The 26,844-nt window shown below is 45.0% G+C and overlaps 1 protein-coding gene across 1 annotated transcript in view; it reads right to left on the bottom strand.

The window, feature by feature from the left end:
• The window catches only part of ARHGAP35 (Rho GTPase activating protein 35), a 145,339-nt gene that overhangs the window by 42,512 nt on the left and 75,983 nt on the right, over window positions 1-26,844 (bottom strand). The window contains exon 3 of the mRNA XM_054466317.2: window positions 26,373-26,517. Coding sequence (XP_054322292.1) covers window positions 26,373-26,517 — 145 coding nt within the window. The remainder of the gene's footprint in view (window positions 1-26,372; window positions 26,518-26,844) is intronic.

The following is a 26,844-nucleotide window of genomic DNA, read 5'->3' as shown; positions in this document are numbered from 1 at the left end:
GTGGATCATCTGAGGTCAGGAGTTCAAGACCAGCTTGGCCAACATGGTGAAACCCCGTCTCTACTAAAAATACAAAAATTAGCTGGGGGTAGTAGCGCTCACCTGTAATCCCAGCTACTCGGGGGGCTGAGGCAGGAGAATCGCTTGAACCCGGGAGGCGGACATTGCAGTGAGCCGAGATTGCGCCACTGCACTCCTGCCTGGGTGATAGAGCAAGACTCCATCTCAAAAAATAAAAAAATTAAAAATAAATAAATAAAATAATCTCATCTCTGATGATATAGCATGGCATCTGCTGGCATTTGTGAAGCAGTATCACAGCAATAAACCATTAAAGCACACTACGTGGAGGACACCGATTAAGTCCCATGGGGGATACAAAAATTAACAGCACTGTTGTGTCCTCTTTTGAGGTGACAGGGAGACAAGATAAAGGTGAAAAGTTAGATCACACTTAGATATAATAAAAGATAAGCCAAAAGTTAGGACCAGATGACTGCTAAACAGATGACACAAACAACTGGCATGGATGTCCACAGGAGGGACGGCAAGGTCAACTCCAACAAGGATGGTCATCAGAGAAGAGGCACACTTTCAGATGGGGCTTGGCAAATAGATGGGATTTGCTGAGGCCAGTGTGGAGGAGTGAAGGCACAGAGGAAGGGAAGCAAAAGAGAAGAAAGTGATGAAGGTGAGGAGGGGCTTGGACTGAGGTTCCACATGGGAATTTTTTGCTGAGAGAGTGCCCATTTTTAAGGCATCCCACGCAGATGCGCTACCAGAACAAGCAGTCAACAGTGTGTGCGTGCCAGCAAGCACTCAGAACACAGCATAATTTCCAATCAAAGGCAACAGTTTTTGACCACAGGAAGTGCTCAAAATCATACTATGCTCTGAGTCACATAAGGTTTCCAGAAAGAACCCCCACAGAAAAGTAAAGGAATCCTGGACACTGAGAATCTCCCATCAGGGTAGCACACCATGCAAACAATTCCTTGGAGTTCACCACTCACCACCCTCCCAAAGCAGGCCCAGGAAGAATGAAACAGAAATCTGCTTTACTTTTATTCTGAGCAAATAATTTTACTAAAAAAGATAAAATTTTCTGAAATAGGCTAGCCTGAAAAGGAGTAGGAAGCGGCAGCAAAACGGGAAGGATGAGGATGCAGTGAGAAAAAGGACTAAGAATGAGAGGTTGAGGCCGGGCGCAGTGGCTCATGCCTGCGATCCCAGCACTTTGGCCAAGTGTGGGTGGATCACCTGAGGTCAGGAGTTCGAGACCAGCCTGGCCAACATGGTAAAACCTCATCTCTACTAAAAATACAAAAATTAGCTGGGTGTGGTGGTGCGTGCCTGTAATCCCATCTACTTGGGAGGCTGAGGCAGGAGAATCACTGGAACCTGGAAGGTGGAGGTTGCAATGAGCCGAGATCACACCACTGCACTCCAGCCTGGGAGACAAAGCGAGACTCCATCTCAAAAACAAAAAGAAAAGAATGAGAGGTTGGCCAGAGTAACAGAGAACCGAACTTTTCTCCATCAGAACCTTCCCCACCCTTGTCTACTGCCTGGGTGTGAGGCCTTGTGCTAGAATTTCTGCCCTAAACACAAGAGCATAAGCTATAAAACCAGAAATTCCATTTGACACATGAGCTGGCTCTGAGACTCTCCATTATTCTTCAGGGGCCTCAAGGTGAGAGACACTGTCACACATTCACGGCCTTTCCAAGTGCCAACAGCATCACTAGCCAGTCTTGGCAAGGCAGGCCAGGGCTCTGGCTTCTTGCACAGGCTCTCAGAAACCCTGAGCTGCTCATATGGCAAGACAGTGGGGAATCCCTTCAACTCTTGGGTTCTTAACTTTAAAATGAAAGAGGTGGGACTAGAGGCTTTTTTAAAAAACAAACTCTTATTGAAAGATAATACACATTCAGAAGTTTACAGAGAAGTGTACGGTGATGGATTTTCACACAATGACCACACCTGTGTAAACAGCACCCACAGATCAAGACACAAAACATCCCAGCATTCCAGAAGCCTTTCGTGCCCTCTACCAGCCTCTACTCCCTCCCGAAGGATATCCACTATCCCGATCCTTTCCTTCCCTTCCCTTCCTTCCTTCTTTCTCTTTCTCTTTCTTTCTCTTTCTCTCTTTTTCTTTCTTTCTCTCTCTCTCTTTCTTTTTTGAGGCAGGATCTCACTCTGTCACACAGGCTGGAGGGCAGTGGCGCAATCTCGGCTCACTGCAACTTCTGCCTCTCCGATTCAAGTGATTCTCCTGCCTCAGCCTCCCGAGTAGTTGGGACTACAGGTGTGCACCACCACGCCTGGCTAATTTTTGTATTTTTAGTAGAGACAGGGTTTCACCATATTAGCCAGGCTGGTCTCGAACTCCTGACCTCAGGTGATCCACCCGCCTCGGCCTCCTAAAGTTCTGGGATTACAGGTGTGAGCCACCGCACCCGGCCACTATCCTGATTTCTAATAGCATGGGTAGGTTTTCTGGTTTTCTACTTTATAGAAATAAAATATACAGTATACATTTTTTATTTCTGGCTTCTTTTATTCAACGCGTCCATGAGATCCACCCATGTTGTGGAGAGGTGGACTGGATGACTGTAAGGCAGCTGCAATTCTAACATATTACCATTTTACCACTACCCTAATATACAGCTGATGGAGGTGCTATACTGGAAAGCATTTTGGCAATATTCTTTAAAATATAAAATGTACCTATCCTTCCATCTGCCTATTCCATTCTGAGGTATCTATCCTATAGATGTATTTGCATGCACATGTATGTGTGTGTATACATGTGTCTACACATGTATAGATAGCCAATGCAGTATTATCTATATTAACAAAAGACTGAGACGATGTCTTTTAACAGGAGACTGATTAAACAAATTATTATACAGCTGGCTGGGCGCAGCAGCTCACGCCTGTAATCCCAGCACTTTGGGAGGCCGAGGCGGGCAGATCACCTGAGGTCAGGAGTTCGAGACCAGCCTGGCCAACATGGTGAAACCCCATCTCTACTAAAAATACAAAAATTAGCTGGGCGTGGTGGCAGGCGCCGGTAATCCCAGCTACTCAGGAGGCTGGGGCAGGAGAATCGCTTGAACCCGGGAGGTGGAGATTGCAGTGAGCCGAGATTGCGCCACTGCACTCCAGCCTGGGGGACAAGAGTGAGAGTTCGTCTCTGAAAGAAAAAAAAAAAAAAAAAAAAGCCAAAGAAATACTCTCCAGTCAAGTTTTTCAAAGGCTGATTTATGCCTATCATTATAGGAAAATGTATGCAATATATTTTTAGGTGGGAAAAAGCAAAGCATAACAGCACATTCAGCATGGCTCCATCTGTATAAAAAGCAGCCCAGCACATTATATCTATTATGTGTAGACACATATACAGAAAGCTCTGGAAGGTACAATTTAAACTCTTAATAGCAGGTAACTTTGAGAATGAGAAAGTGACTTTACCTTTTACTTCTAACGATTCCACAATTTTTTTAACAAAATATGTGTTCATTGCTAAATTACTTTTCACACAATACAGAAATACGTGTAATAAACAGTAAAAGCCCTATTTTTTTCTCTAATCTGTCCTCTAATAAGAAACTCTCTTCTCTGCATGTAGACCAAAGAATGAAAACCTATGAAATTCTTCATATACAAAAGACCTGAGGAAGCCACAGGAATCTAGGGGTCTATCACCTACCGTCTCATACATAAGCTTCCTGCCTGAATGACTATATTGGTCTACATTGGCTCCTGTGGCACCCACTGCCTGGTCATGGAGGAGACATGTATTCCTTTTGTTTCTTAGCAGAGTGATACATATACCAAAGAAGATGGGTACCTAATGACAGATCTGACTGAAATGCTAATAAAATTACAGGCAGACAGAAACAGCCAGGGCTAATGGAGAGAAGGTGAGAAAGGGCATAAGCACACATCCCTCAACAAGATCAGGTTACTTTTTTCTTTCTTTCTTTCTTTTTTTTTTTTTTTTTTGAGACAGGTCTTGCTCTGTTGCCCAGGCTGGAGTACAGTGGTGCAATCATAGCTCACTCTAACCTTGAATTCCTGGGATCAAGCAATCCTCCCACCTTAGCCTCCTGAGTAGCTGGGACTATAGGCATGTGCCACAATGCATGGCTAACTAAAAAAAAACAAAACAAAACTTTTTTTGTAGAGGCAAGGTCTTGCTGTGTTGCCCAGGCTGGTCTCGAACTCCTAGGCTCAAGCGATCCTCTAGCCCCTCTGACTCCCAACATGCTGGGATTACAGGCCTGAGCCACCACACTCGCACCTGGCTTCGAGTTACCTTTAAATGGCACAAAAGGAGCAGTTTCTAAAACAATGGTAGTGAGGAAGTTATCATCAGTAGAGAAAATACAAAGACCATTTAAAAAAGGTTTTTGGGTGGGTGCAGTGGCTCACGCCTGTAATCCCAGCACTTTGGGAGGCTGAGGCGGGTGGATCACCCGAGGTCAGGAGTTTGAGACCAGCCTGGCCAACATGGCGAAACCCTGTCTTTACTAAAAATACAAAAATCAGCTGGGCGGGTGCCTGTAATCCCAGCTACTTGGGAGGCTGAAGGAGGAGAATTGCTTGAACCCAGGAGGCCAAGGTTGCAAGTGAGCCGAGATCCTGTCATTGCACTCCAGCCTGGGTGACAAGAATGAAACTCTTGTCTCAAAAAAATAAAAATAAAAATAATAACATAAAAATAAATAAAAAAAGGAGATTTTTGGCTAGGTGTGGTGGCTTACACCTGTAATCCCAGCACTTTGGGAGGCCGAATCACTTGAGCACAGGAGTTCGAGACCATCCTGGCAACATGGCAAAACCCCATCCCTACAAAAAAATACAAAAAAGTAGCCAGGTGTGGTGGTGCATGCCTGTAGCCCCTACCTGGGAGAATCACCCGAGCCCAGGAAGTCAAGGTTGCAGTGAGCTGTGAGACTGTGCCACTGCACTCTAGCCTGGGCAACGAAGTAAGACTTTGTCTCAAATAAATAAATAAAATTTTTTTAAAAAAGGAGATTTTCCAGAATGCTAAATTTATTTTACTTAAACAACTGTACTTCGTTTAAAAACAGCAGAATAAAGATTTTACCCTTTTTCCTCTGGAGAATCACACAAAAGCAACCAGGAGAATGAGAAACAGAAATATCACCTATTTGACAAAACTGGAGACATCTGTGACCTCAATCCCCAATATATGAGTAAAGATGGCCAAATGCTGTAAAGGACAAATGAGGGCGCGGGAAAGTGATGAAAGAGAATGCCTGTTGTTACAGATGTCAGAGAAGGCATGCAATAGCAGTTCTCAAAAGCAAATGCTTCACTACCAGGGTGCAAAACCATTGTTTCAAACAGTGGGAACTGGTTCAGGGACTCCTGACTGAGCCTTCCTCAGATCCCATCTGGTGTGCAGGATCATACATACAGGTCCAATGTGCAGGAAGCAGTCTATCAATGAGGTAGAGCAACAGAGAGCAACTGCCTGGAGCAGCTCTCCGATGACCAGTTCCAGATGTCTGAGGAAAAAGCCTCGCAGTGTCATCCACATATAAAATATTTAAGGAACATTCCTGCTAAGCTAGGCCTCCCTCCCGTAGTTTTCTACAAATTTGTTAGACTAGGAAGGAATCTTCAAAGAGAAATAATTTTAAAAGGATCTGGCACACACTAAACCATACACTTTTTTTTTTTTTTTTTTGGGACGGAGTCTTGCTCTGTCACCCAGGCTAGAGGGCAGTGGTGCGATCTCGGCTCACTGCAAGCTCCGCCTCCTGGGTTGACGCCATTCTCCTTCCTTAGCCTCCGGAGTAGCTGGGACTACAGGTGCCCGCCACCATGCCCAGCTAATTTTTTTGTATTTTTAGTAGGGACAGGGTTTCACCGTGTAAGCCAGGATGGTCTCGATCTCCTGACCTCGTGATCCGCTCGCCTCGGCCTCCCAAAGTGCTGGGATTACAGGCTTAAGCCACCGCGCCTGGCCTTAAACCATGCACTTAAAAATGATTAAGATGGTGGTCAGGCATGGTGGCTTGGGCCTGTAGTCCCAGCTACTCAGGAGGCTGAGGCAGGAGGATCGCTTAAACCCAGGTGTTTCAGGCTGCAGTGAGCTATGATCGCACCACTGCACTGCAGCTCCCTCCTCAGTGTTCTCACAGTATTTTGAACATAAGAAATCTCCCTCCTTCTATACCTATTCCCCCATTCTCATTTCCTAACTCCTAATAGCAGAGACCATGCCCTATGCATTATCTTCTGGCCTGCTGGAGAGGCTCATTAAACATCCTCATTGCACGAATGTGAGAAGCACAGATCCTGAACTAACAGTCAGGTGTGTTCTGATGCCAGCACCAATCACCTTGCCACTGTATCAAAATAGTTACTATGCCCAATCTCACAAATTTATTCATCCTATTTAGATGAATAAATCATCTAAGCCACACATTTAACAGTTTAGTTATTTATTTATTTTTGAGATAGGGTTTAACTCTATTGCCAGTCTGGAATGCAGTAGTGTGATCGCAGCTCACTGAAGCCTTGAGCTCCCAGGCTCAAGTGATCTTCCTACCTTAGCCTCCCAAGTAGCTGGGACTGCAGGCACATACTACCATGCCTGGCAAATTTTTTATTTTTTGTACAGGCAGGGTTTCCCTATATTGCTCAGTCTGGTCTCAAACTCCTGGGCTCTAGTGATCCTCCTGCCTCGGCCTCCAGAAGTAGTGGGATGGTCACTGTGCCCAGCCCTACTTAACAGTTTAAATCACACTTTTTAAAAATGATGAAGGATGGTACCATTTGAATAGCAGTGTTAGAAAGTCTGCTTTGGCTGGGCGCGGTGGCTCACACCTGTAATCCCAGCACTTTGGGAGGCCGAGGCAGGTGGATCACAAGGTCAGGAGTTCGAGACCATCCTGGCTAACATGGTGAAACCCCGTCTCTACTAAAAATACAAAAAATTAGCCAGGCGTGGTGGTGGGTGCCTGTAGTCCCAGCTGCTCGGGAGGCTGAGGCAGGAGAATGGTGTGAACCCGGGAGGCAGAGGTTCCAGTGAGCTGAGAGATCGCATCACTGTGCTCCACCCTGGGCGACAGAGCGAGACTCCGTCTCAAAAAAAAAAAAAAAGAAAGTCTGCTTTAAGAACAGCTAATGATAATTTGTAATTAGTAAGATGAGAGCTATACATATGCCTCAAATGTTTAGAAACCACTGGTTAAATGTAGGAAGATATATGCATACATAAAATACTGTTTATCATCATCATGCCTATTTAACACATGAGGAAACTGAGGCTTAGACAGGGTAAGTCACTTGCCCCAGATCACACAGCTACTGGGTAGCAGAGCTAGGCCTGGCATCCAAAGAGACTGACTCCACGTGGCTGCTCTTAATCACACTGATGTCTTACAGTCTGAGCAGCCCTCAACCAAAATACTTGGGACCAGAAGTGTTTCAGAATTTGGAATATTTGCATATACGTAATGAGGTATCTTGAGGATGCGGTTGGGTGTGGTGGCTCACGCCTGTAATCCCAGCACTTTGGGAGGCCGAGGCAGGAGAACTGCTTGAACATGGGAGGCGGAGGTTGAGCTGAGACTGTGCCATGGCATTCCAGCCTGGGTGACAGAGCGAGACTCCCTCTCCAAAAAAAAAAAAAAAAAAAGGTATCTTGGGGATGGGACCCAAACCTAAACACAAAATTTACTTATGTTTCACATATACCTTATACATACACCATGGAAGGTAATTTCATAATCTTTTTTTTTTTTTTTTTTTTTTTTGAGACAGGGTCTTGCTCTATCACCCAGGTTGCAGTGCAATGGTGCAATCTCAGCTTACTGTGGCCTCTGCCTCCCAGGCTCAAGCGATTCTCTCACCTTAGCCTCCCAAGTAGCTGGGACTACAGATGCACACGTGGCTAATTTTTGTATTTTTAGTAGAGATGGCGTTTCTCCATCTTGCCCATGCTGGTCTCAAACTCCTGGGCTCAAGTGATCTGCCCGCACTGGTCTCTCTAAGCGTTGGGCTTATAGGCATGAGCCACTGTGCCCTGGCCTTGTGCATGAAACAAAGTTTTGACTGTGACCACATGGGGTCAGGTGGGGAATCATGTTGGTGCTCAAAAATGTTCAGATTTGGGGCATTTTGGATTTCAGATTAGGGATGCATGACCTGCATTTACCCTGTCTTGTTATATGATGATCATATATGGGTGTAGTATGCAGGCTCATTTTTACTTAAAAAATACTTTCAAGAGGAAAAATATGACAATCATACAGCAATTACCATTTTTAAAAAAGGAAATCATTTTTTTCTTAAATGGTTTAAAGGGTTGCCCTGTAATCTAGCTTGTGTTATTTAAATGCTGAGTAAGTCCTTGCCTTCAAAGATCACTCTGATGATAAAGCATAAAGCTTCCTGCCACAAATACAGGAAGTATGAAATACTGCACTCCAGCCCGGGTGATGGAAAGAAACCCTGTCACAAAACAAAACAAAAAACATCGTATGAAATTACCTTCATGCTATGTGAAGAAGGTATATATGAAACATAAATGAATTTTGTGAGGCTAAGATTAGGAAGATACTGCTGGTCTGACATAACTGCTGCCAAGAAGGCTGCTGAAAGGCTGGCTGTGTGGGGGCAATGGCGACTCCTCTCAGGCTCTGTCCATCCCGGAGAGGGTGACATGAAATAATGCTTATCAATGTTAGCTATCCTCATCATTATTGTTATTCAAACAGCTACTACCACATCCTTGCCATCTGATTATGTTCATCTCTGCCCATTTAAAAGTTTTCCAAACTAGACGAACTTATCATTAATACCTATACTTAGTATAATGCACCACTATCCCTCCCCCGCTAGGAGTTGTATCACATGGACCGGGGTGGCTTAGAATCAAGGACTGTTGCATTGAGTTCTGCTCAGGCTGGGTCTTTTGCCTTCTTCTTCTTCACCTAGTGTTAGTGATATTGAAACGACAATAATAAATACACAACCTACTTTTTCAAGTCAGACCCTGCCAGAACTATGCCTAAGACCATCCAAGGCTCAGAAGAATTTTGAATTTACCCAGATTCAGGGTCCTTCACTGGCTTCATGGGTTACGGAGAAGTAAGTGCTCTCCACAGAGAGCCCAGCCCCAGGAAGTGAAACACCTCATTATTGATTAAGCCCAAACGCTGGCTCCTGACAGCCGTAACAGAAGAAAAGGTTTTCTGTTGTGGCTTTTAAAACAAAAAACAGATCACAGAACAGAAACACTGATTGTAGTTTCAGTTATCAGGAGCTTTGGACTATGTACTAGAAAGGTCTTGTTTCAACCAAATTGCAGCTTACATGAAAAGATAAATTGTGTGAGTTTGTTTGTTTTTTAAAACCTGTTGGGAGGCTACGAATTTAAATAGCCAAAGGATGCCAGCCAAGAGTGAAAGAACGCAAACTGGGGTGAAATCACAAGGCCTTGCACCATCTTTGTTTGAAAAAGTGGGATTCAGTTGTCTGATACCCAGTCAGCTTACATTTCAAACGGTAAACCCCCTGGGAGCCGGGCACCACACAGAGGCGTGAGCTCATCTCTTCAGACCACGGCTCTCAAGTGGCATTTGTCCACGTCTCCGTCCACCTGTCTCAGCCCTTCTGACTTTCAGTTGCCTCAATTCCCATTTCTACTGACCCAATTGCTGTGTTCTGGTCATGTGGACACAAAGATCCCTGACGGAGGACTCTGGAGAGCCAGGTCCCATGGGGACACATGAATCAGGAAAGAAGGGGCCCCTGCCTTAAGGCTCTCAGGCGTTCTGATGCCTGAGTCAGTCACCTTGCCGTCTGTCTTAGCTGCTTGGGCTGCCATAACAAAATACCACAGACTGAGTGGCTTCAACAATAGCTCTCTTTTTCTCACGGTTCTGAGGGCTGGGAAGTCCAAGATCGAGGGGCCAGCCTATTTGGTTTCTGGCAGGGCCCTCCTGCTGGCTTACATACAGACAGCCACCTTCTCGTGTCCTCACATGGCAGAGGGAGGAGAGCAAGCTCCCTCCTGTTTCTTCTTCTAAGGAGTGACAGACAGAAACAGTATCTCCAATACAAGGGGACAGGTACTATAATCAAGGCATGTCTAGAGTGTGAAGGCTTCGGAAAGGATGGGAATGTGTTAGGTGGGAGAGGAAACAACATATTAGGCAGCAGGAACAGTGTTTAACGACGACGCAGAGGCACGACACCGTGTGAAGGTGATAAGGAGTCCAGTGTGAAGGAAGATGGGCTTGGAAAGACAGGGTTGGATGGGAAGTGACCCGTCTGCTGACTGTGCTGAATTCTCCCAGCTGGGCTCCAACCTGGGCTGCCCCCACGCTGGAGTGTGCTACTCTACCCTTTCAAGTATGAAGGAAGGGTTTGGTTGAACCCATGCCGGCAATATGGGGGACTGGGTATACACCCAGAGAAAGGAATAGCAGAATGGAGAAAGATTTGCAGAAAGGCAGCTAGAACAAGAACACACAAGTCCTCAAGGGCGAGGACTGTTCTCCACAGAGCAGCCAGTTATTTTATTAAGCAAAGGCCAAGTCCTGTCCCTGCACTCCAAACCCCTCAATGGCTTCTTACCTCACTCAGAGTAAAAACCAAGCTCTTTCCCAGGAATGTCCTGGCCTCTGGACGTTTGCACTTGCTGTTCTCTCGGTCTGAAAGGTTCTTCCCCAGGAAATGGCATGGTTCCCTCCCCGATTTCCTTCAGGACCTTCTCAAAAGCCACTCTTCCCCAGCCCTCCTTATCTAAAATGTTAACGTTCACCCCGGACATTTCATACCCCACCTTTCCTGCTTCATTTTTTTCCTTCCCGAACACTAATCACTAAGGTTCTTTACATTTTACTTCTTATTATCTGTCTCCCCCCAGGTTATAATGTACGCCACATGAGGGTGAGGATTTTGTCTGTTTTGTCCAATGCTGTATCACCAGCATCTTAAACAGTTCATGGCACATAGTATAAGGTGCTCAATATATACTTGCTGAATACGCGAAAAAAGGACAGTGTCTTCACAGTCCTCTGGCTCTCTGGAGCCAGGCAGAGAAATAAATGCACAAAGGACCACTTAAAGAGTGATGTAGGGCCAGGCATGGTGGCTCATGCCTGTAATCCCAGCACTCTGGAATCACTCAAGGTGGGCAGATCACTCAAGGCCAGGAGTTCAAGACCAGCCTGGGCAACACGGCGAATCCTCATCTCTACAAAAAATACAAAAACTAGCTGGGCGTGGTGGCGCGCACCTGCGGTCCCAGCTACTCTGGAGGCTGAGTTAGGAGGATCACCTGAGACCCAGGAGGTCGAGGCTGCATGCTGCGAGCTGAGATTGCACCACTGCACTCCAACCTGGGCAACAGAGGGAGACCCTGTCTCAAACAAAACAAAACACAACATAACAAAACAAAAACAATCTTCGTAGTCCTAATAAGGTGGGCATTATTATTAGCTGCATTTTGCAGAAGAAGAACAGAGGCTCAGCAATGTGAAAGAGTTTAGCCAAGGTAGGCAGAGCTGGGATTTTTGTTTGTTTCATTTCAGATAGTTTTCTTGTTAAGCACGTGGAAATACTTTGCACATTTGAGAATTACTGACTTCTTACATGCTCTTTTGGAGAAACAGCGAATCATTCATGTAATATAAACACAATTACAGATTATTTTGCAGGAACTTTTTTATTTATGGGGCTTACTTTTCATAAGATAAATAATAGTTCCTTCTTTCAAATAATTTTGACAATTTATTTGGAGGATCATAAATTTAAATTGAACAGCACAATTAATGTAATAAATGACACAATCATTTAGAACTTTGAGTATTCATAGTTTTAATATTCTATTCTAAAAATAATGTATTTTTTAAAATGGATACATAATTATACATATTTACAGGATACATGTGATATTTTGATACAAGGATACAATGTGTAATGATCAAATCAGGATGATTAGGATATCCATCACCTCAAATATATATCATTTCTTTGTGTTGGCAACATTTCATATCTTGTAGCTATTTTGAAATATACAATAAATTACTGTTAACTATAGTCATCCTATTGGGCTATCAAACACTAGAACTTATTCCTTCTAACTGTATTTTTATATCCATTTAAGCATCCTCTCTTAATCCCCCATCCCCCTTCAGTTGAGATTTTAAACCAATTGTACCAATTCCAAAGTCCATGCTCTGACCCACCCTGCTATGACCTTAGGAATGCAGAAGGGAGAACAAGTCACGTGGGCTACTCTCCCTGGGGAGACACCCATACTGGGTCTTGAAGACCAGGAGCCTCCGCATGGGGGACTTGGCAAATAAAGAGGATGGCCAGCACAGGGGCCTGCCTAGAGTGGAAGATGCATCTTAGATCATTTCAATAATAACACCAACAACAGTAGCAAATTGACTACTTACAACCTGCCAGGTACTGTTGTGAGGTCTCTAACATACTGAATCATCTCATGACTCAAAGTACCATCATTATCCCCATTTTATGGTCAAGGAAACTAACAATGGAGAAGTTAAATATTTGCTCGTAAGCAGCAGAGCTGGGATTTGATTCCAGACAGTTTGGCTCCAAGTTTGTCCTGTACATACTATACACTAGCAAGAAAAAAAAAATGCCATAAAAACACACATGGCACAACCATGCACATGCGCAGTCCCCAAGGGCATGCCTCAAAAGTCCTCAGTTGGCTTCTCTGGGCACGTCCCACAGTTCCTTTCGGTACAGTTGCATTCTGTACTTTCCCCATCCCCGCCCCCTGTCCTGGATGTATTTGTTGCGAGGCTGTCTCCCAAAGGCCTGTGATCTAATGGCAAGCATTTTCCCCTGAAGACGCTAGCATCAATTAGTGGTGAAATTTAAATCTGCCACGCAGAAAGCACTCTACTCATTTACCCAGGCAAATGAGCTGCATCAGGGGGAAGGTCACAGCCTAAGTATTCTGGCAAAGGCCGTTTGACAGAGGGCTTCCATTTGCAGCTGAGGAGCTGAGGGTAACCTCTGACCTGCAAATGATGGAGACAAACTGGTCCACAGCTGCAGGGCTCCACATTCACCCTGTAAAGGGACTGGGGTAAGAGCCTCACTTCTTGACTCGCTCCCTTTCCTCTCCTCACAAACTGCCCACAAGGCTGAACCTTTCATTTTGGAGTCTTGGTGAAGACTTGTCTCACTGCTAGGTGTTCTTGTTGACACCTACTTCTCTGTGCCACAAATGGCCAGTATTTCATCAGAGAGCACTGTCCTATGATGGCGGCAGGTAAAAACCATGGGGTCATCAAGATGTGTGCAAACCACAGACTCAATGCAAAACCACAGAGAGAGCCACAGCGAGGCAATGGAGGGCCAGCCAGGCCTCAGTAGATGGCAACGATCCAGCTGGGGCAAGAATGTGGTGACAGCTTTGGGGAACCCACACTCACCCTGCCAGAATTACTCCTTCAGCCCCGAAGATAGAAAAACACACCACCACAAGCTCAGTAACACAGAGAGATCCCCTGACTGCCTCTGCCATCAGCCTCAGAGATTATTACCCCTTCAGGGACTGATACGTGCTTGGAGACATCATTTAAATCATTGTGTCCTACATGCTAAACTGAATTATTCAAAACTGCCTCCCTTCTAGGTATACACACCAATGTAAGTGCACACATATGTACAGCAAAATTCATGGACGGGAATGTTCACAGCAGCACTATTCATAACTGCCCCAAACTGGAAAGTACCCAAATGTCCAGGAAGAGTGGAAGAGAGAAATTGTGGAATATTCACATGATGAAAGTCTACATAGCAATGAGAACGAACCATCTACAATCACACACAACCATGGATGAATTTATGGATTTAATCATGTAGCTGAATCTCATAAACATAATGTTAAATGAAAGAAGCCAGGTACAAAAATGTGCATTTGGTATGATTCCATTTTTAAAATGCAAAAGCAGGCAAAAGTATTCCATACCATCGGATGCCAGGATACTGGTTATCCTTGTTGAGGGATGAAATGACGAGCGGCCTTTGGGGGTGGCCGTCTTCTGTTTTCCTGACCTATGCAACCAGTGCCCAGATGGGTGTGCTTTTCTTAGTGTGTGTTATACTTCAAGGAGAAGTTTTAAAAACTGCCTACAGACACTGCCCAGTCTCATCCATTACTGTTTTGGGGAAATGTCCCATTGGGATTTCCACACCACAGCAAGTCAGTGACAGGAGCTACCAAAATAATGGCTAACGTTGACCAAATGATCACTATGTGCCAGGCACTACTCCAAGAACATTACAAACAGGATTTAATTGTCAAAAACTCCCTTTGAAAGAGTTGTTATTTTAATTCCCAGTTTGAAGGAACAGAATATCTTGCCTATGGTTGGCCAGCTACTCCTGCATGGCAAAGGTGGGGTATCAGCTGTGACTCCAAATTTCATGTGTTTAACATCTGACTAGGCTAGTGGAAAACGAGTTCACGGTACAAATGGAGAAGTCACATTAGACCTCTTTTTTGTTGAGTTCAGGCCACTTGTTTTATAAATGTATCATATTCTGGGTTTGTCTGATTGCTTCTCCCTGATAAAATTCGGGTGAAATATTTTTGGCCAGGAGGCACAACACAATGTCGGGTTGATCCAGTAGAGATGCTGAGTGTAACTACTTTGGTAAGGTGGTAATACCCAGATCTTTGCATTATAAAGGTGTGGTCCCCCTTTGTAACTAGTAGTTAATGTGCTAGATGATATTTTGAAATTATATAAACAGCAAGTTTCTTCAAAACTGTTCCCCAATGACTTTTTTGTTTTGTTTTTAAAAATCAACTTTATTGAGGTATAATTTATATATAGTAAACTGTATCGATTTAAAGTATACCATCTGATATTTTTTTTTTTTGAGACGGAGTCTTGCTCTGTTGCCCAGGCTGGAGTGCAGTGGCATGATCTCGGCTGGCTGCAAGCTCCGCTTCCCGGGTTCACGCCATTCTCCTGCCTCAGCCTCCCGGGTAGCTGGGACTACAAGCGCCCGCCACCACTCCTGGCTAATTTTTTGTATTTTTGGTAAAGACGGGGTTTCACTGTGTTAGCCAGGATGGTCTTGATCTCCTGACCTTGTGATCCACCTGCCTCGGCCTCCCAAAGTGCTGGGATTACAGGTGTGAGCCACTGCGCCTGGCCCGATAATTTTGAAATATGTAATACATGAGTGAAATTATCACAATTAAAATATGGAATACTTCCACCACCCCCAAAAGTTTTCTATTGTCTCTTTGCAATAGATTCTTCTTGCCATCCCAGCTTCCACGCCACCACTGGTTGGCTTCATATTAGTAGGTTAGTATGCATTTTCCAGAGCTTTCTAGAAAGGGAACCACGGTTCATGCTCTTGTGTGTCTGGCTTCCATCACTCTCAGAAGCATAATTTTGAGATCCCACTGTTGTTACACACAGCGTACTTATTCCCTTTAATGAATGAGAAGTATTCCATCAGATGGATGGACCTACTGGTCTATTCACCTGCTGGTGGACATCTGGGTGGCTTCTAGTTTGGGGCTGTCATGAACAAAGCTGCTAGAAACAGCTGAGTACAAGTCTTAGTGTGAACATATGTTTTCATTTTTCTTGGGCAAATACCTAGAAGTGGGATGGTAAGTGTATGTTTAGCTTTTTTTCCTTTCATGTAAGATAATGTGTCAGAATAAGGTTTGAAAGAGGCACTTCTCACACATGAGCATGAAAACCCAATGTGATATGATACATAGGTTTTTGTCTACAGTTCTTGTTTCCTAACTCCCACAGCCCTTGTTATAGTTTTTTGTTATAATGTTGGGTGTGTTAGGCCCCAAGGGCAGGTATCAGGAAACACAATCTCTCTCCTGTCCTCCTTTCACCGGCCACAAGGCAGGACTCTAATCGTCCCCCACCTTTCCAACTGTGAGTCTTCAGACCCTCCCCTGAGAGGGTCCCACCCTATACCCTGGGGGAAGGAATGCTGATGTCATAAAGCTTCCATAAAACCCAAGAGGACAGGGTTCAGAGAGCTTCCAGATAACTGAACACTGGAGGTTCCTGGAGGGTGGCATGCCCAGGGAGGGCATGGAAGCTGCACGACCTTCCCCTGTACCTTGCCCTACCCACATCTCTTCATCTGTATCCCATGTAATATTCTTTATAATAAACCAGTAAACATAAGCAAGTGTTTCCCTAAGTTCTGTGAACTGCTCCAGAAATTAACTGAACCCAAAGAGGGGGTCATGGGAACCCCAACTTGAAGCTGGTCAGTCAGAAGTTCCAGAGGCCTGCACTTGCAACTGGTGTCTGGGGATGTGGAGGGCAGTCTTGGGGACTGAGCCCCCAACCTGCAGGATCTGACACTATCTCCAGGTAGATGGTGTTGGAATTGAACTGGAGGACACCCAGCTGGTGTCTGGTGCCTGGTGTGTGGGGAAAGCACCCCACACATTTGGTCACAGAAGTCTTCTGTGTTGGTGATTGTTATGGTGGTGTGAGGCTAGAGGAAAAATGGTGTTGGAGTTTTTCCCTGTACACCCCATCATCACACTTATGAACTATAAAAGGATCTATTTAACTTTTTAATAAACTGCCAAAGAGTTTTCCAAAGTGACTCTACCCTTTTACACTCCCTTTGGCAGTGTGAGGATTCTAATTGCTCCATATCCTCACCAACACTGGGTCCTGTGTGTTATTTTATTCCCCAATAATTTTAAAATCCAATAACGTTCCTTGTCTGATGAATTATGCATTCGTGTGATTATATCTATCTCCCCCACTCTCAGACACATGGGAGCAACCTGAGTTCAAAACAGTGCCTAGCATATAGTAGGTGCTTAATTAATATAAAGTCAATAAATACTCATTTAATGAACAAGATCTGCCATCCAACCCCACAAAAAAGATGGTAAGTGAATTAAGCTTAAAGCTATTAAAGAGTTATCTGGAAGTTTGTCTTCCTACAACCACGTGATCCTCTCTCTGGGATTTCCCCACTCAACCAGGGACAAGAGGTCAAAGTTGACCTGATTATGTGTCCATCAAGGAAGTGCCCCTGGAAGGCAAATAAAGAAGGCACCATTTACATTACAGTCTCCTAAGTGCAGGCAATGATACCCCAAGGTGGGGCTCTGCAGACCCTCCAGCAAAGAGCTTTTGAAAATAAATGTGAAGCTGGGCTTAGGAGCTCATGCCTGCAATCCCAGAGACTAGAGAGGCTGAGAAGGGAGGATCGCTTGAGGTCAGGAGTTGGAGACCAGCCTGGGCAACACAGCAAGACCCCATCACAAACAAACACACACACACACACACAAACAAAAAACAAAAACAAAACAAAACAAAAAAACCAAGCCAGGCATGGTGGCATGCTTCTGTAGTCCCAGCTACTTGGGAGGCTGAGGCGGGAGGATTGCTTGAACCCAGGAGTTCAAGGCTGCAGTGAGCTGTGATTGCACCACTGCACTGCAGCCTGGGTGACAGGGTAACCCCATTTCTGAAAAAAAGTAAAAAATAAGAAAAAGAAAATAAATGTGAACTTCAGCTAAAATACTATGACAGGTAGGTGCTGCCCTGAGAGGCAGAGCCTGGGTTCTGTCACCAGATTTTACGCAGGACTCCTCTCAAGGTTTTATACAGGGAAGAGAATATCAGTGCTGCCACCTTTTTCCAGCCAGACTAACCGTGAACTTTACTGACACTGAGGTCCTCCCCACAGTGACAAAGGACTGAGATGTACCCTGACCCCTCCCAAGGGCTAGCTTCCTACTGCACCCATGTTCTTAGAGCAAAACGCCATCTCTTATGAGATCATATATGACGGAGTGCCCAGAGCCAGCCCTAGGCCATATCAACGCTCAAGAAACATGTATGGAACAGAAAGCGGGGTGAGGGAACGCGAGGGAAAACCACCTTGGGCATTATTACTTTCAACACCTGCCAGGCCTTCCTTGACTTCAGACAGCTTTTCATTCCAGAGGGACTAACTGAAAGTCAGCTGCACCAACAAAACTGTGGCCTGGCAGTTATTTATATAGAATAGTTTGAACACATCATAATTCAAGACAGAAGATGGGTGCCTTCTGCCCCAATAAAACTGCTTCTCCCTAGGCACAATTCCTCTTCTCGGCCCCTACAGCACTGGCTAGAGGTGTGGAGGGTTGGTCATCTCAGTAAGCAAACCGATTAAGAAAGGACTGGGGCCAGGGAAATCATTTCCTCACTGTTGCCATGCCTCCTCTCACACTGCCAAAAGCAGAGGTTAAAAATCACAGAAACAGGGAACGAAGTCTGGCCTCACATATTATTCAAAGAAAGCATGCGTAGAGAATGCTATTTCTAGTTAAATAGCAAGTGAGGCTGAGGAGAGGCTGGGGACCTGGGAACACACACAGCAGGGCCAAGGCAAGTGGGGCACTAGGATTCTGTCTCCAGAACGCTGAGACCGTCCCGGGTGGGCAGGTGTGACGACACTTGGAAGCTGCCTCAGGGGGTTCCTATGCTGTCAGATTTCTTGAATCCTAGGAAGGTTTGACTCAAATTTGGCCCTGAGACCCAGGATTTAAAACCTCAGTCTTGTGACCACCATGAGCTATCAAGAGTGTACTTTACCCTGAGAAATTATTCTCAGGAGGATTGTGAGCCAGCTCTAAAAGTAACCTCTTGCCCCATTCCAGAGAGGTACACTGAATTGAATAATTCTACCTCCTGCTGTGCATCAGAGAGCTCAGATGAGCTTGGCCAATGTTCTCTGTCATTAGGAGCCACACTGCTGCAGAAGGGAGCAGTGACTCCATTGCCTCAACCAATTTTCCACAAAGATGAAAACTGGAGGAAAAAAAGCATTCAAGCTAGAAATAGAAAGTTAGTCTGACTCCTAAGCTCCCCCTCAACCCCCGCCTCCTTCCCACTCTCAGTGGCGGTCCCAGAGCAGCTGTGGCAGTGACATGCCCTATTCCAGCCTTTCCATGTAACCGGAGCTGAGAGAGTGAAAGTCTAATATCCTATTAGCACAGCAAGCACAGAGGGTGTCCCTGGGCTGAGCTGGCCTACAAGCATCTGCAGATCAATCTGAAAGCTGTTCTACTCTCTGGTCATTTCTTGACCACATTCTGATTTTCAGAAGTATGAACAAGGGTAAATGAACTGGTCAGAAAGCTCAGGAAATAAGACAGGTGCAAATCAGAACCAATTTCCCTCACAATGTAGGAGCTAACCTGAGAAGGGAAAATATCGGGGAGGAGTCTCAACACAGCGCCCTGCTCACAAACATCAGGAGCAGTAAATTGAGGTAAGAAAGTGATGATCCTTTTTCTTGTGATCTGTGTTTAGAAGGATTTGGCACTTTACTCACAAACTAAGGGGCTGGGAGATGCCAGTCACAGGAAACTGCCACGTGCCACCTCTGCAAACAAGGCTTCTCTTCCCACACTTCCAGAGACCCTCCTCTCATACCAGCTCTTGCATCCTCTCCTCACAACAAAAACCAAAATGCAATTGGCCTGGAGGTGGAATTCAGAAGTGACGCCCAAGATATCATGTTCGGCTAAAACAAACAACGAGCTGCGGAACAGCACAGAGATGATCTCATACTCAGACTTTTCAATGTTTTGGGGGACTAGCATTAGCAGGAAGCATAATCTGTACATTAATGAGATGACTCCTGGAGACTGGGATTGTAAAGAATTTTTACTTTCTGTCCTACATATCTATAATGATTAATTTGTTTTACAGTGAGCAAGTATATTACTTTTTTTTTTTTTTTGAGACAGGGTCTTACTCTGTCACCCATGCTGGAGTGCAGTGGCATGATCTCAGCTTACTGTAACCTCAACCTTCTGGGCTCAAGCGATCCTCCTACCTCAGCCTCTGAGTAGCTGGGACTACAGGCATGGACCATCATGTATGGCTAATTTTTGTATTTTTGGTAGAGACAGGGTTTTACCATGTTGCCAGGGTTGGTCTTAAACTAATGGGCTTGAATGCTACTCCTGCCTTGCTGTCTCAAAGTGCTGGGATTACAGGCATGAGCCATCATGCCTGGCCATATATTACTTTTGTAATCAGATAAAAAATATTTTTAGAGTGATGGGACAGTTCAAGTCCCAATTTATCAATGGCTATGCCACCCTCCTCCCCATGGCAAGGTTTTGGCCTCGGTCGTCTTCTCCACTCCCACTGGCCATGCCCTGGCTGTGCAGACAGGTGAGTGGGCAGCATCAAAGGCCCTGTGGCATAAATTTCTTTCCTATCCTCATCTTAGCAGTGCAAACTCCCAAGCCCTGCCTTCACAAGTGATGATGCAATGTTTTATTTTCCAGGACAAGCCTTAAAGTGCCAAGGTACATGAAATGGGCACAAAAACAGGGACACAAAGACTTCTGACTTTGGACTGTTTTGACCAGGCCTGGCAAACAAGTTTCATTGGGAATGTCATCTCTAATCAGCTAGAACCCCCTGCCTGGAATACTACATGGAAACTGTGTGGTCATATGGCCATTCCAACCATGAGCAAGAGAGAGAGATGGGGTGAGAGGGCAGGTGGCAGCACCAGCTTTCCCTAAGCAAAGTGCAAGCCCATTATCTGTCAGTCAGAGTTGGGGAAAACACTAGCCCACAATTCGTTCAAGTATTCAATACAACCCTATGGAGCCTGTAAGCCCAATTCATATGTGTGCCCTGTCCAGAGGGGGAGGCAGCAGTCCCACGTCCACCACCTGCAGGGTGCTCAACCCCCTGCTCAGTCAGAGGCCACACTCGGTCCTGGAAGGGAGCCGAGGATGGTGAAGAGGTCCAAAGAGCACACTACATGAAGAGGACATTCTGCAAGACAACTGACTAGGCTTTTCAAAAAAGGTCATCATTGGCTGAGTGTGGTGGAGCATGCCTGTAGCACTCAGGAAGAAAAGGAGGAAGGATCACTTGAGCCTAGGAGTTAGAGGCTGCCGTGAGCTATGATTGCACCATTGTACTCCAACCTCAGTAACAGAGTGAGACTCTGTCTCTTTTAAAAAAAAAAAAATCACATTATTAAAACAAGCCAGAGAGGACTGTACTGGACGGCAAGGGCCTGAAGAGGCAAAGCCAAGTGCAGTGTGACTATTGATTGAATCCTAGTACAAAAAGCTCAGCTATAACATATAGTTTTAAGTCAAATGAATAAATTTTAAAATGAACTGTATGTGAAATGATACTACTGAATTAATGGTAATTTTTTTTTTCCTTTTTTTTTTTTTTTGAGACAGGGTCTTGCTCTGTTGCCCAGGCTGGATTGCAGTGGTGCGATCAGAGCTCAGTGCAGCCTTGGAACTCCTGGGCTCAAACGATCCTCCTGCCTCAGCCTCCCAAACAGCTGGGATCACAGGTGCATACTACTATGCCTGGCATGCATGCATGCTTTATTTATTTATTTATTTGGAGACAGAGTCTTACTTTGTCGCCCAGGCTGGAGTGCAGTGATGCGATCTCGGCTCACTGCAACCTCCACCTTGTGGGTTCAAGTAATTCTCCCACCTCAGCCTCCCGAATAGCTGGGATTACAGGCACATACCACCAAGCCCAGCTAATTTTTGTATTTTTAGTAGAGATGGATGGGGTTTTGCCATGTTGGTCAGGCTGGTCTGGAACTCCTGACATCAAGTGATCACCCACCTCGGCCTCCCAAAGTGCTGGGATTACAGGTGTGAGCCACTGCACCCGGCCTCTTCTGCCTCATCTAAGAGGGCTATGTTAAAAAAATGTTGAACGCTAGCTTACCTCATACTCTGAATTATGTAAAAATAAATATATGTGTATATGCAGAGAAATAAGACTACAAGAAACATCTCAAATCATTAACGGTGGTTTTCACTAAGTAACAGATCACGAATTTTTGAGTTCCTCTTCACAGTTCTTGCCATTTGTCCAATTTCTACAATGAACGTGCTTTAATTTTATAAAGTGGAGAAAAAGTTTTCTTAGGAAATAAGGGTACACAAAGACATCCCTCCAATGCACACTAAGCTCACAGATACCAGGTTTAATTTTTCTTCTGAAATTCCATAAAAGTACAAACTAATGCCAACAAGGGGAAATATATGGTCATTTTTTTCTTGAAGAAGAAAGACGAAAATGGAATTAAGGTGTTCCAGATTGAAAACCACTCATTCAATCTATCTTTTTTCTTTTTTTTTTTAAAGAGGCAGGGTCTCTGGCTGAGTGCAGTGGCACATGCTTATCATCCCAGCACTTTGGGAGGCCAAGGTGGGAGGACGGCTTAAGGCGAGGTGTTTGAGACCTGCCTGGGCAACATAGTGAGACTTTGTCTCTACAAAAAATACAAAAATTAGCCAGGCATGGTGGCACGTGCCTGTAGTCCCAGTTACTCAAGAGGCTTGAGGCCAGAAAGGTGAGGCTGCAAGTGAGCTATGACTGCACCACTGCACTCCAGCCTGGGCAACAGAGCGAGACCCTGTCTCTTTCTCTCTCTCTTTTGTTTTTTAAGAGACAGGGTCTCGCTCTGTTGCCCAGGCTGGAGTGCAGTGGTGTGATCACAGCTCACTTGCAGCCTTGAACCTTTGGCCTCAAGCAATTCTCCCACCTCAGCCTCCAGGATAGCTGGGACCACAGATGCATGCCACCATGCCTGGCTAATTTACAATAATCAATTAATGTATATGCTGTATCGGGCTCTAGGGAAACAAGGAGAACAGAGAATCCCGTTTTCAGGAAGGTTAAATTTGGCTGAGAAGAACTACCAGGGAGGTTAAATTCAAAGTGCTATTAGGAGTAGGAGCCTCTTCAAGAATCAGGATAAGTTCCAGAGGCAAAAAGGAATGGGGGACAAATTTTAAACCACACAAGGGGAATGCCCTAAGGCAAAGAAATACTAAGAAATTCTGCTTGGTTCACATCCTTCCGATAAATTGCATTCTTGTAGGACAATTTTAAAACTAATACTTGAAGCAGTATAAAACAGAAAGAAAGGGGTGAAAGAAGGGAGGGGAGGGGGGAAAAAGGAGGGTGGGAAGGAGGGCAGGGGACAATGGCATAGTAACAGTTTTGCTGTTCCTGAGTCGGGGAAGGAGGATTATGAGTGCAGCCTGCATCTGGTAGGCAACAAAGAAGCAAGGATGGGTTTTCAGCAGATAAACTGTCATACCCATAGACTGGACTGAGAAGGTGGGTGATGGTGGGCAGCAGAGATGAAGTGGAGGGGACAGAGCAAAGGCACTGCTGCCCTGTGGTATCTGCCAGAAGTGCAAACCCAGAACCTGATCACATTGAAATATCCAAAAAACAAAAACAAAGCCAAGGCCGGGCACAGTGGCTCACGCCTGTAATGCCAGCACTTTGGGAGGCCGAGGCGTGTGGATAGCTTGAGCTCAGGAGTTTGAGACCAGTCTGGGCAACATAAAAACCCCATCTCTATCAAAAATACAAAAAATTAAAAATAAAAAAAAAAAAAGGAAAACAAAGTTAGCTGAGGAACACCCTACAAAAGAACTGATTGGTGATTTTGTTTTTTTGGTTTTTTGGTTTTTGAGACGGAGTCTAGCTCTGTCGCCAGGCTGGAGTGCAGTGGCATGATCTCAGCTCATTCCAACCACTGCCTCCTGGGTTCAAGCGATTCTCCTGCCTCAGCTTCCCGAGTAGCTGGGACTACAGGTGCGTGCCACCATGCCCAGCTAATTTTTTTTTTTTTTTTTTTGAGACGTAGTTTCGCTCTTGTTGCCCAGGCTGGAGTGCAATGGTGCGATCTTGGCTCACTGCAACCTCCGCCTCCCAGGTTCAAGTGATTCTCCTGCTTCAGCCTCCCGAATAGCTAGGATTACAGGCATGCACCACCAAGCCTGGCTAATTTTGTATTTTTAGTAGAGACTGGGTTTCTCCATGTTGGTCAGACTGGTATCGAATTCCTGATCTTCCGCCTCAGCCTCTCAAAGTACTGGAATTACAAGCGTGAGCCACCGCCCCGGCCTAATTTTCTGTGTTTTTAGTAGAGACGGGGTTTCACCATGTTGGCCAGGATGGTCTCGATCTCTTGACCTTGTGATTGCCTGCCTCGGCCTCCCAAAGTGCTGGGAATACAGTTGTGAGCCACTGCTCTGGGCCAGATTTGACCACTAAATGTAACGTGTGGTCCAGGATAAGGTCCTGGACCAAAACAGTGTTTTGTCTGTTGCTATAAAGGAAGTTAGTGGGAAAACTGATGAAATGAGAATGTCTATAGATTAGATTACAGACAGATTAGTACTAGATCAATGTTGATTTCCTAATTTTGATAAATGCACAGTGGTTCTATAAGAGAATGTTTTTGGGAAATACCCACTTAAGTATTTAAAAGTAAAGGTGCAGGCTGGGCATGGTGGCTCACGCCTGTAATCCCAGCACTTTGGGAGGCCAAGGCGGGTGGATCGCTTGAGGTCAGGAGTTTCAGACGAGCCTGGCCAACATGGTGAAACTCCATCTCTACTAAAAATACAAAAAAAATTAGCCAGGTGAGGTGGTGCATGCCTGTAATCCCAGCTACTCAGGAGCCTGAGGTGGGAGGATTGCTTGAACCCAGGAGGCAGAGGTTGCAGTGAGTCGAGATCGTGCCACTGCACTCCAGCCTGGGTGACAGAGTGAGACTCCGTCTAAAAAAAATTAAATAAGTAAATAAGTAAATAAATAAATAAACAAATAAACAAATGTAAAGGCGCATATCACACCTGCAACTTTCAAACATTTTATAGAGACAGATAAAGGAAGAAATTAATATAAAACGAGTGTCAAAAAGATGGACACTGAAGCCAGGCATGGTAGCTCATGCCTGTAATCCTAGGACTTTAGGAGGCCAAGGTAGGAGGATCATTTGAAGCTAGGATTGTGAGACTAGCCTGGGCAATAAGTGAGACCCCTGTGGCTACAGCAGGAAAAAAAAAAAGATGGACAATGAGAAACCGCTTTGGGTACAGAATGGACTAAACAAAGCTATAGATCTGTAACGATTATGCAAAGTGCTTATTATTGAGATTCAAGCCTGGGGTGAATTATTTCTCTGGTTTCCAGAGAAAACCTAGGAAATAAATACAAAGTCTTTGGTGGGCTTCAACTTAAAAGCTATCTTCAGGCCAGGTGCGGTGGCTCACACCTGTAATCCCAGCACTTTGGCAGGCTGAGGTGGGCGGATCACGAGGTCAGGAGTTTGAGACAGCCTGACCAACGTGGTGAAACCCTATCTCTACTAAAAATACAAAAATTAGCTGGGCATGGTGGTGTGCACCCGTAATCCCAGCTATTCAGGAGGCTGAGGCAGGAGAATCACTTGAACCTGGGAGGCAGAGGTTGCAGTGAGCTGAGATCGTGTCACTGCACTCCAGCCTGGGCAACAGAGTGAGACTCTATTTCAAAAAATAAAAATAAAAATAAAATAATAAATAAAGCTATCTTCCCTGCTTTACAAAATCCTAAGTAAATATGAACACTGTCACTCAGCTTCACACGATGCTGCTGAAATTATCAGCAGAGCCTAGTAGGCTGTCCACACCACACAATACTTAATACCACTGTAGATAACATCAGAGTTAGAAAGAACAGATAGGAAGGCTGTAATCCCTACCTTAGTTTCAAATTAGTTTAAGCCTGTGTTCCTGAGCCCAACTCTGAATGCTCAAGAACCCACTTTAGTGAAACTGGAAGGCCAAAGGGACACATGAGAGCTCAAATGAATAAAGCAAATGGTTTCAACACAAGTAAAACTTAATTATTTCAAGAACAATGCAAAAAAATTTTCCAAGACGGTCTACCTTTGCGATAGCATCAAGTTGTCAGAGGAGCTGCATAACCAGAAGATATCCCAAACATCCTAATCATTTTCTTACCTCAGAAAAAAATCCTATCAATACATGAGTCTCAGGCATCCGAACAATGCTGAGGGCTGTATTAATTTTACTAAACCAAAATGTATTATGTATCCACTATAGTACTGAGGACACAATGATAGCACAACCCTCAAGGAGTTCACAGACCTGCAGGGAACACAGATGGGCAGGCAACTGACAGAGTGCTGATGCTCTGGTGGGTGAGGGAGCACAGAGAAAGCGCCCAAGCAGCCACAGCTGCCACCTTGAGCACAGAACAGCTCCTTCGTAGGCCAAGGCCTAATAAATGCCCAACGACAGCCTCAAAACTGCACACAAATGGAGACTCCACACATCTGACAGCTGTCGGGACTGCTCAGCTCCTTCTCCAAGAGCATCTCACAATCAACAACAACTGATTCCAGAATCTCCAGATGGCTTGGCCCTCCAGTAAGCATCCTGTAGACAGTGAAAGTTATAAACTGCTATGAGGTCATACTCTTACCTGTGGCTTCAATGTACTCAATACATCTTTCAATAAAAATGGGGATCGGCTTCTCTGGAGTCACGACAGTTGTTAAGGGCACCCCAAAATAGTTACTCTCCCAGGTTGCCTTTGTGATGGATGGTCGGGGTTTGGGCTTTGGTTTCTGTCCAGGAAAGAGAAAAGGAAGCACAAAAACAAAGTGAGTATCAACATGTAACTTAAACATCAGTAAGGCTTCCAGAGGGGAAGCAGTGGTATAAAAACTGCTAAAAAAAATGTCAAGAAGTGGCTGGATGTGGTGACTCATGCCTGTATTCCCAGCACTTTGGGAGCCCGAGGCGGGTGGATCACCTCAGGTCAGGAGTTCGAGACCAGCTTGGCCAATATGGTGAAACCCTGTCTCTACTAAAAACACAAAAATCAGCCAGGTGTGGTGGTGGGCGCCTGTAATCCCAGCTACTTGGGAGGCTGAGGCAGGAGAATTGCTTGA

This window comes from Pongo pygmaeus, chromosome 20 (assembly GCF_028885625.2).
Source record: "Pongo pygmaeus isolate AG05252 chromosome 20, NHGRI_mPonPyg2-v2.0_pri, whole genome shotgun sequence".
NCBI lineage: Eukaryota > Metazoa > Chordata > Mammalia > Primates > Hominidae > Pongo > Pongo pygmaeus.
This window is presented reverse-complemented; position numbering and strand designations above follow the sequence as displayed.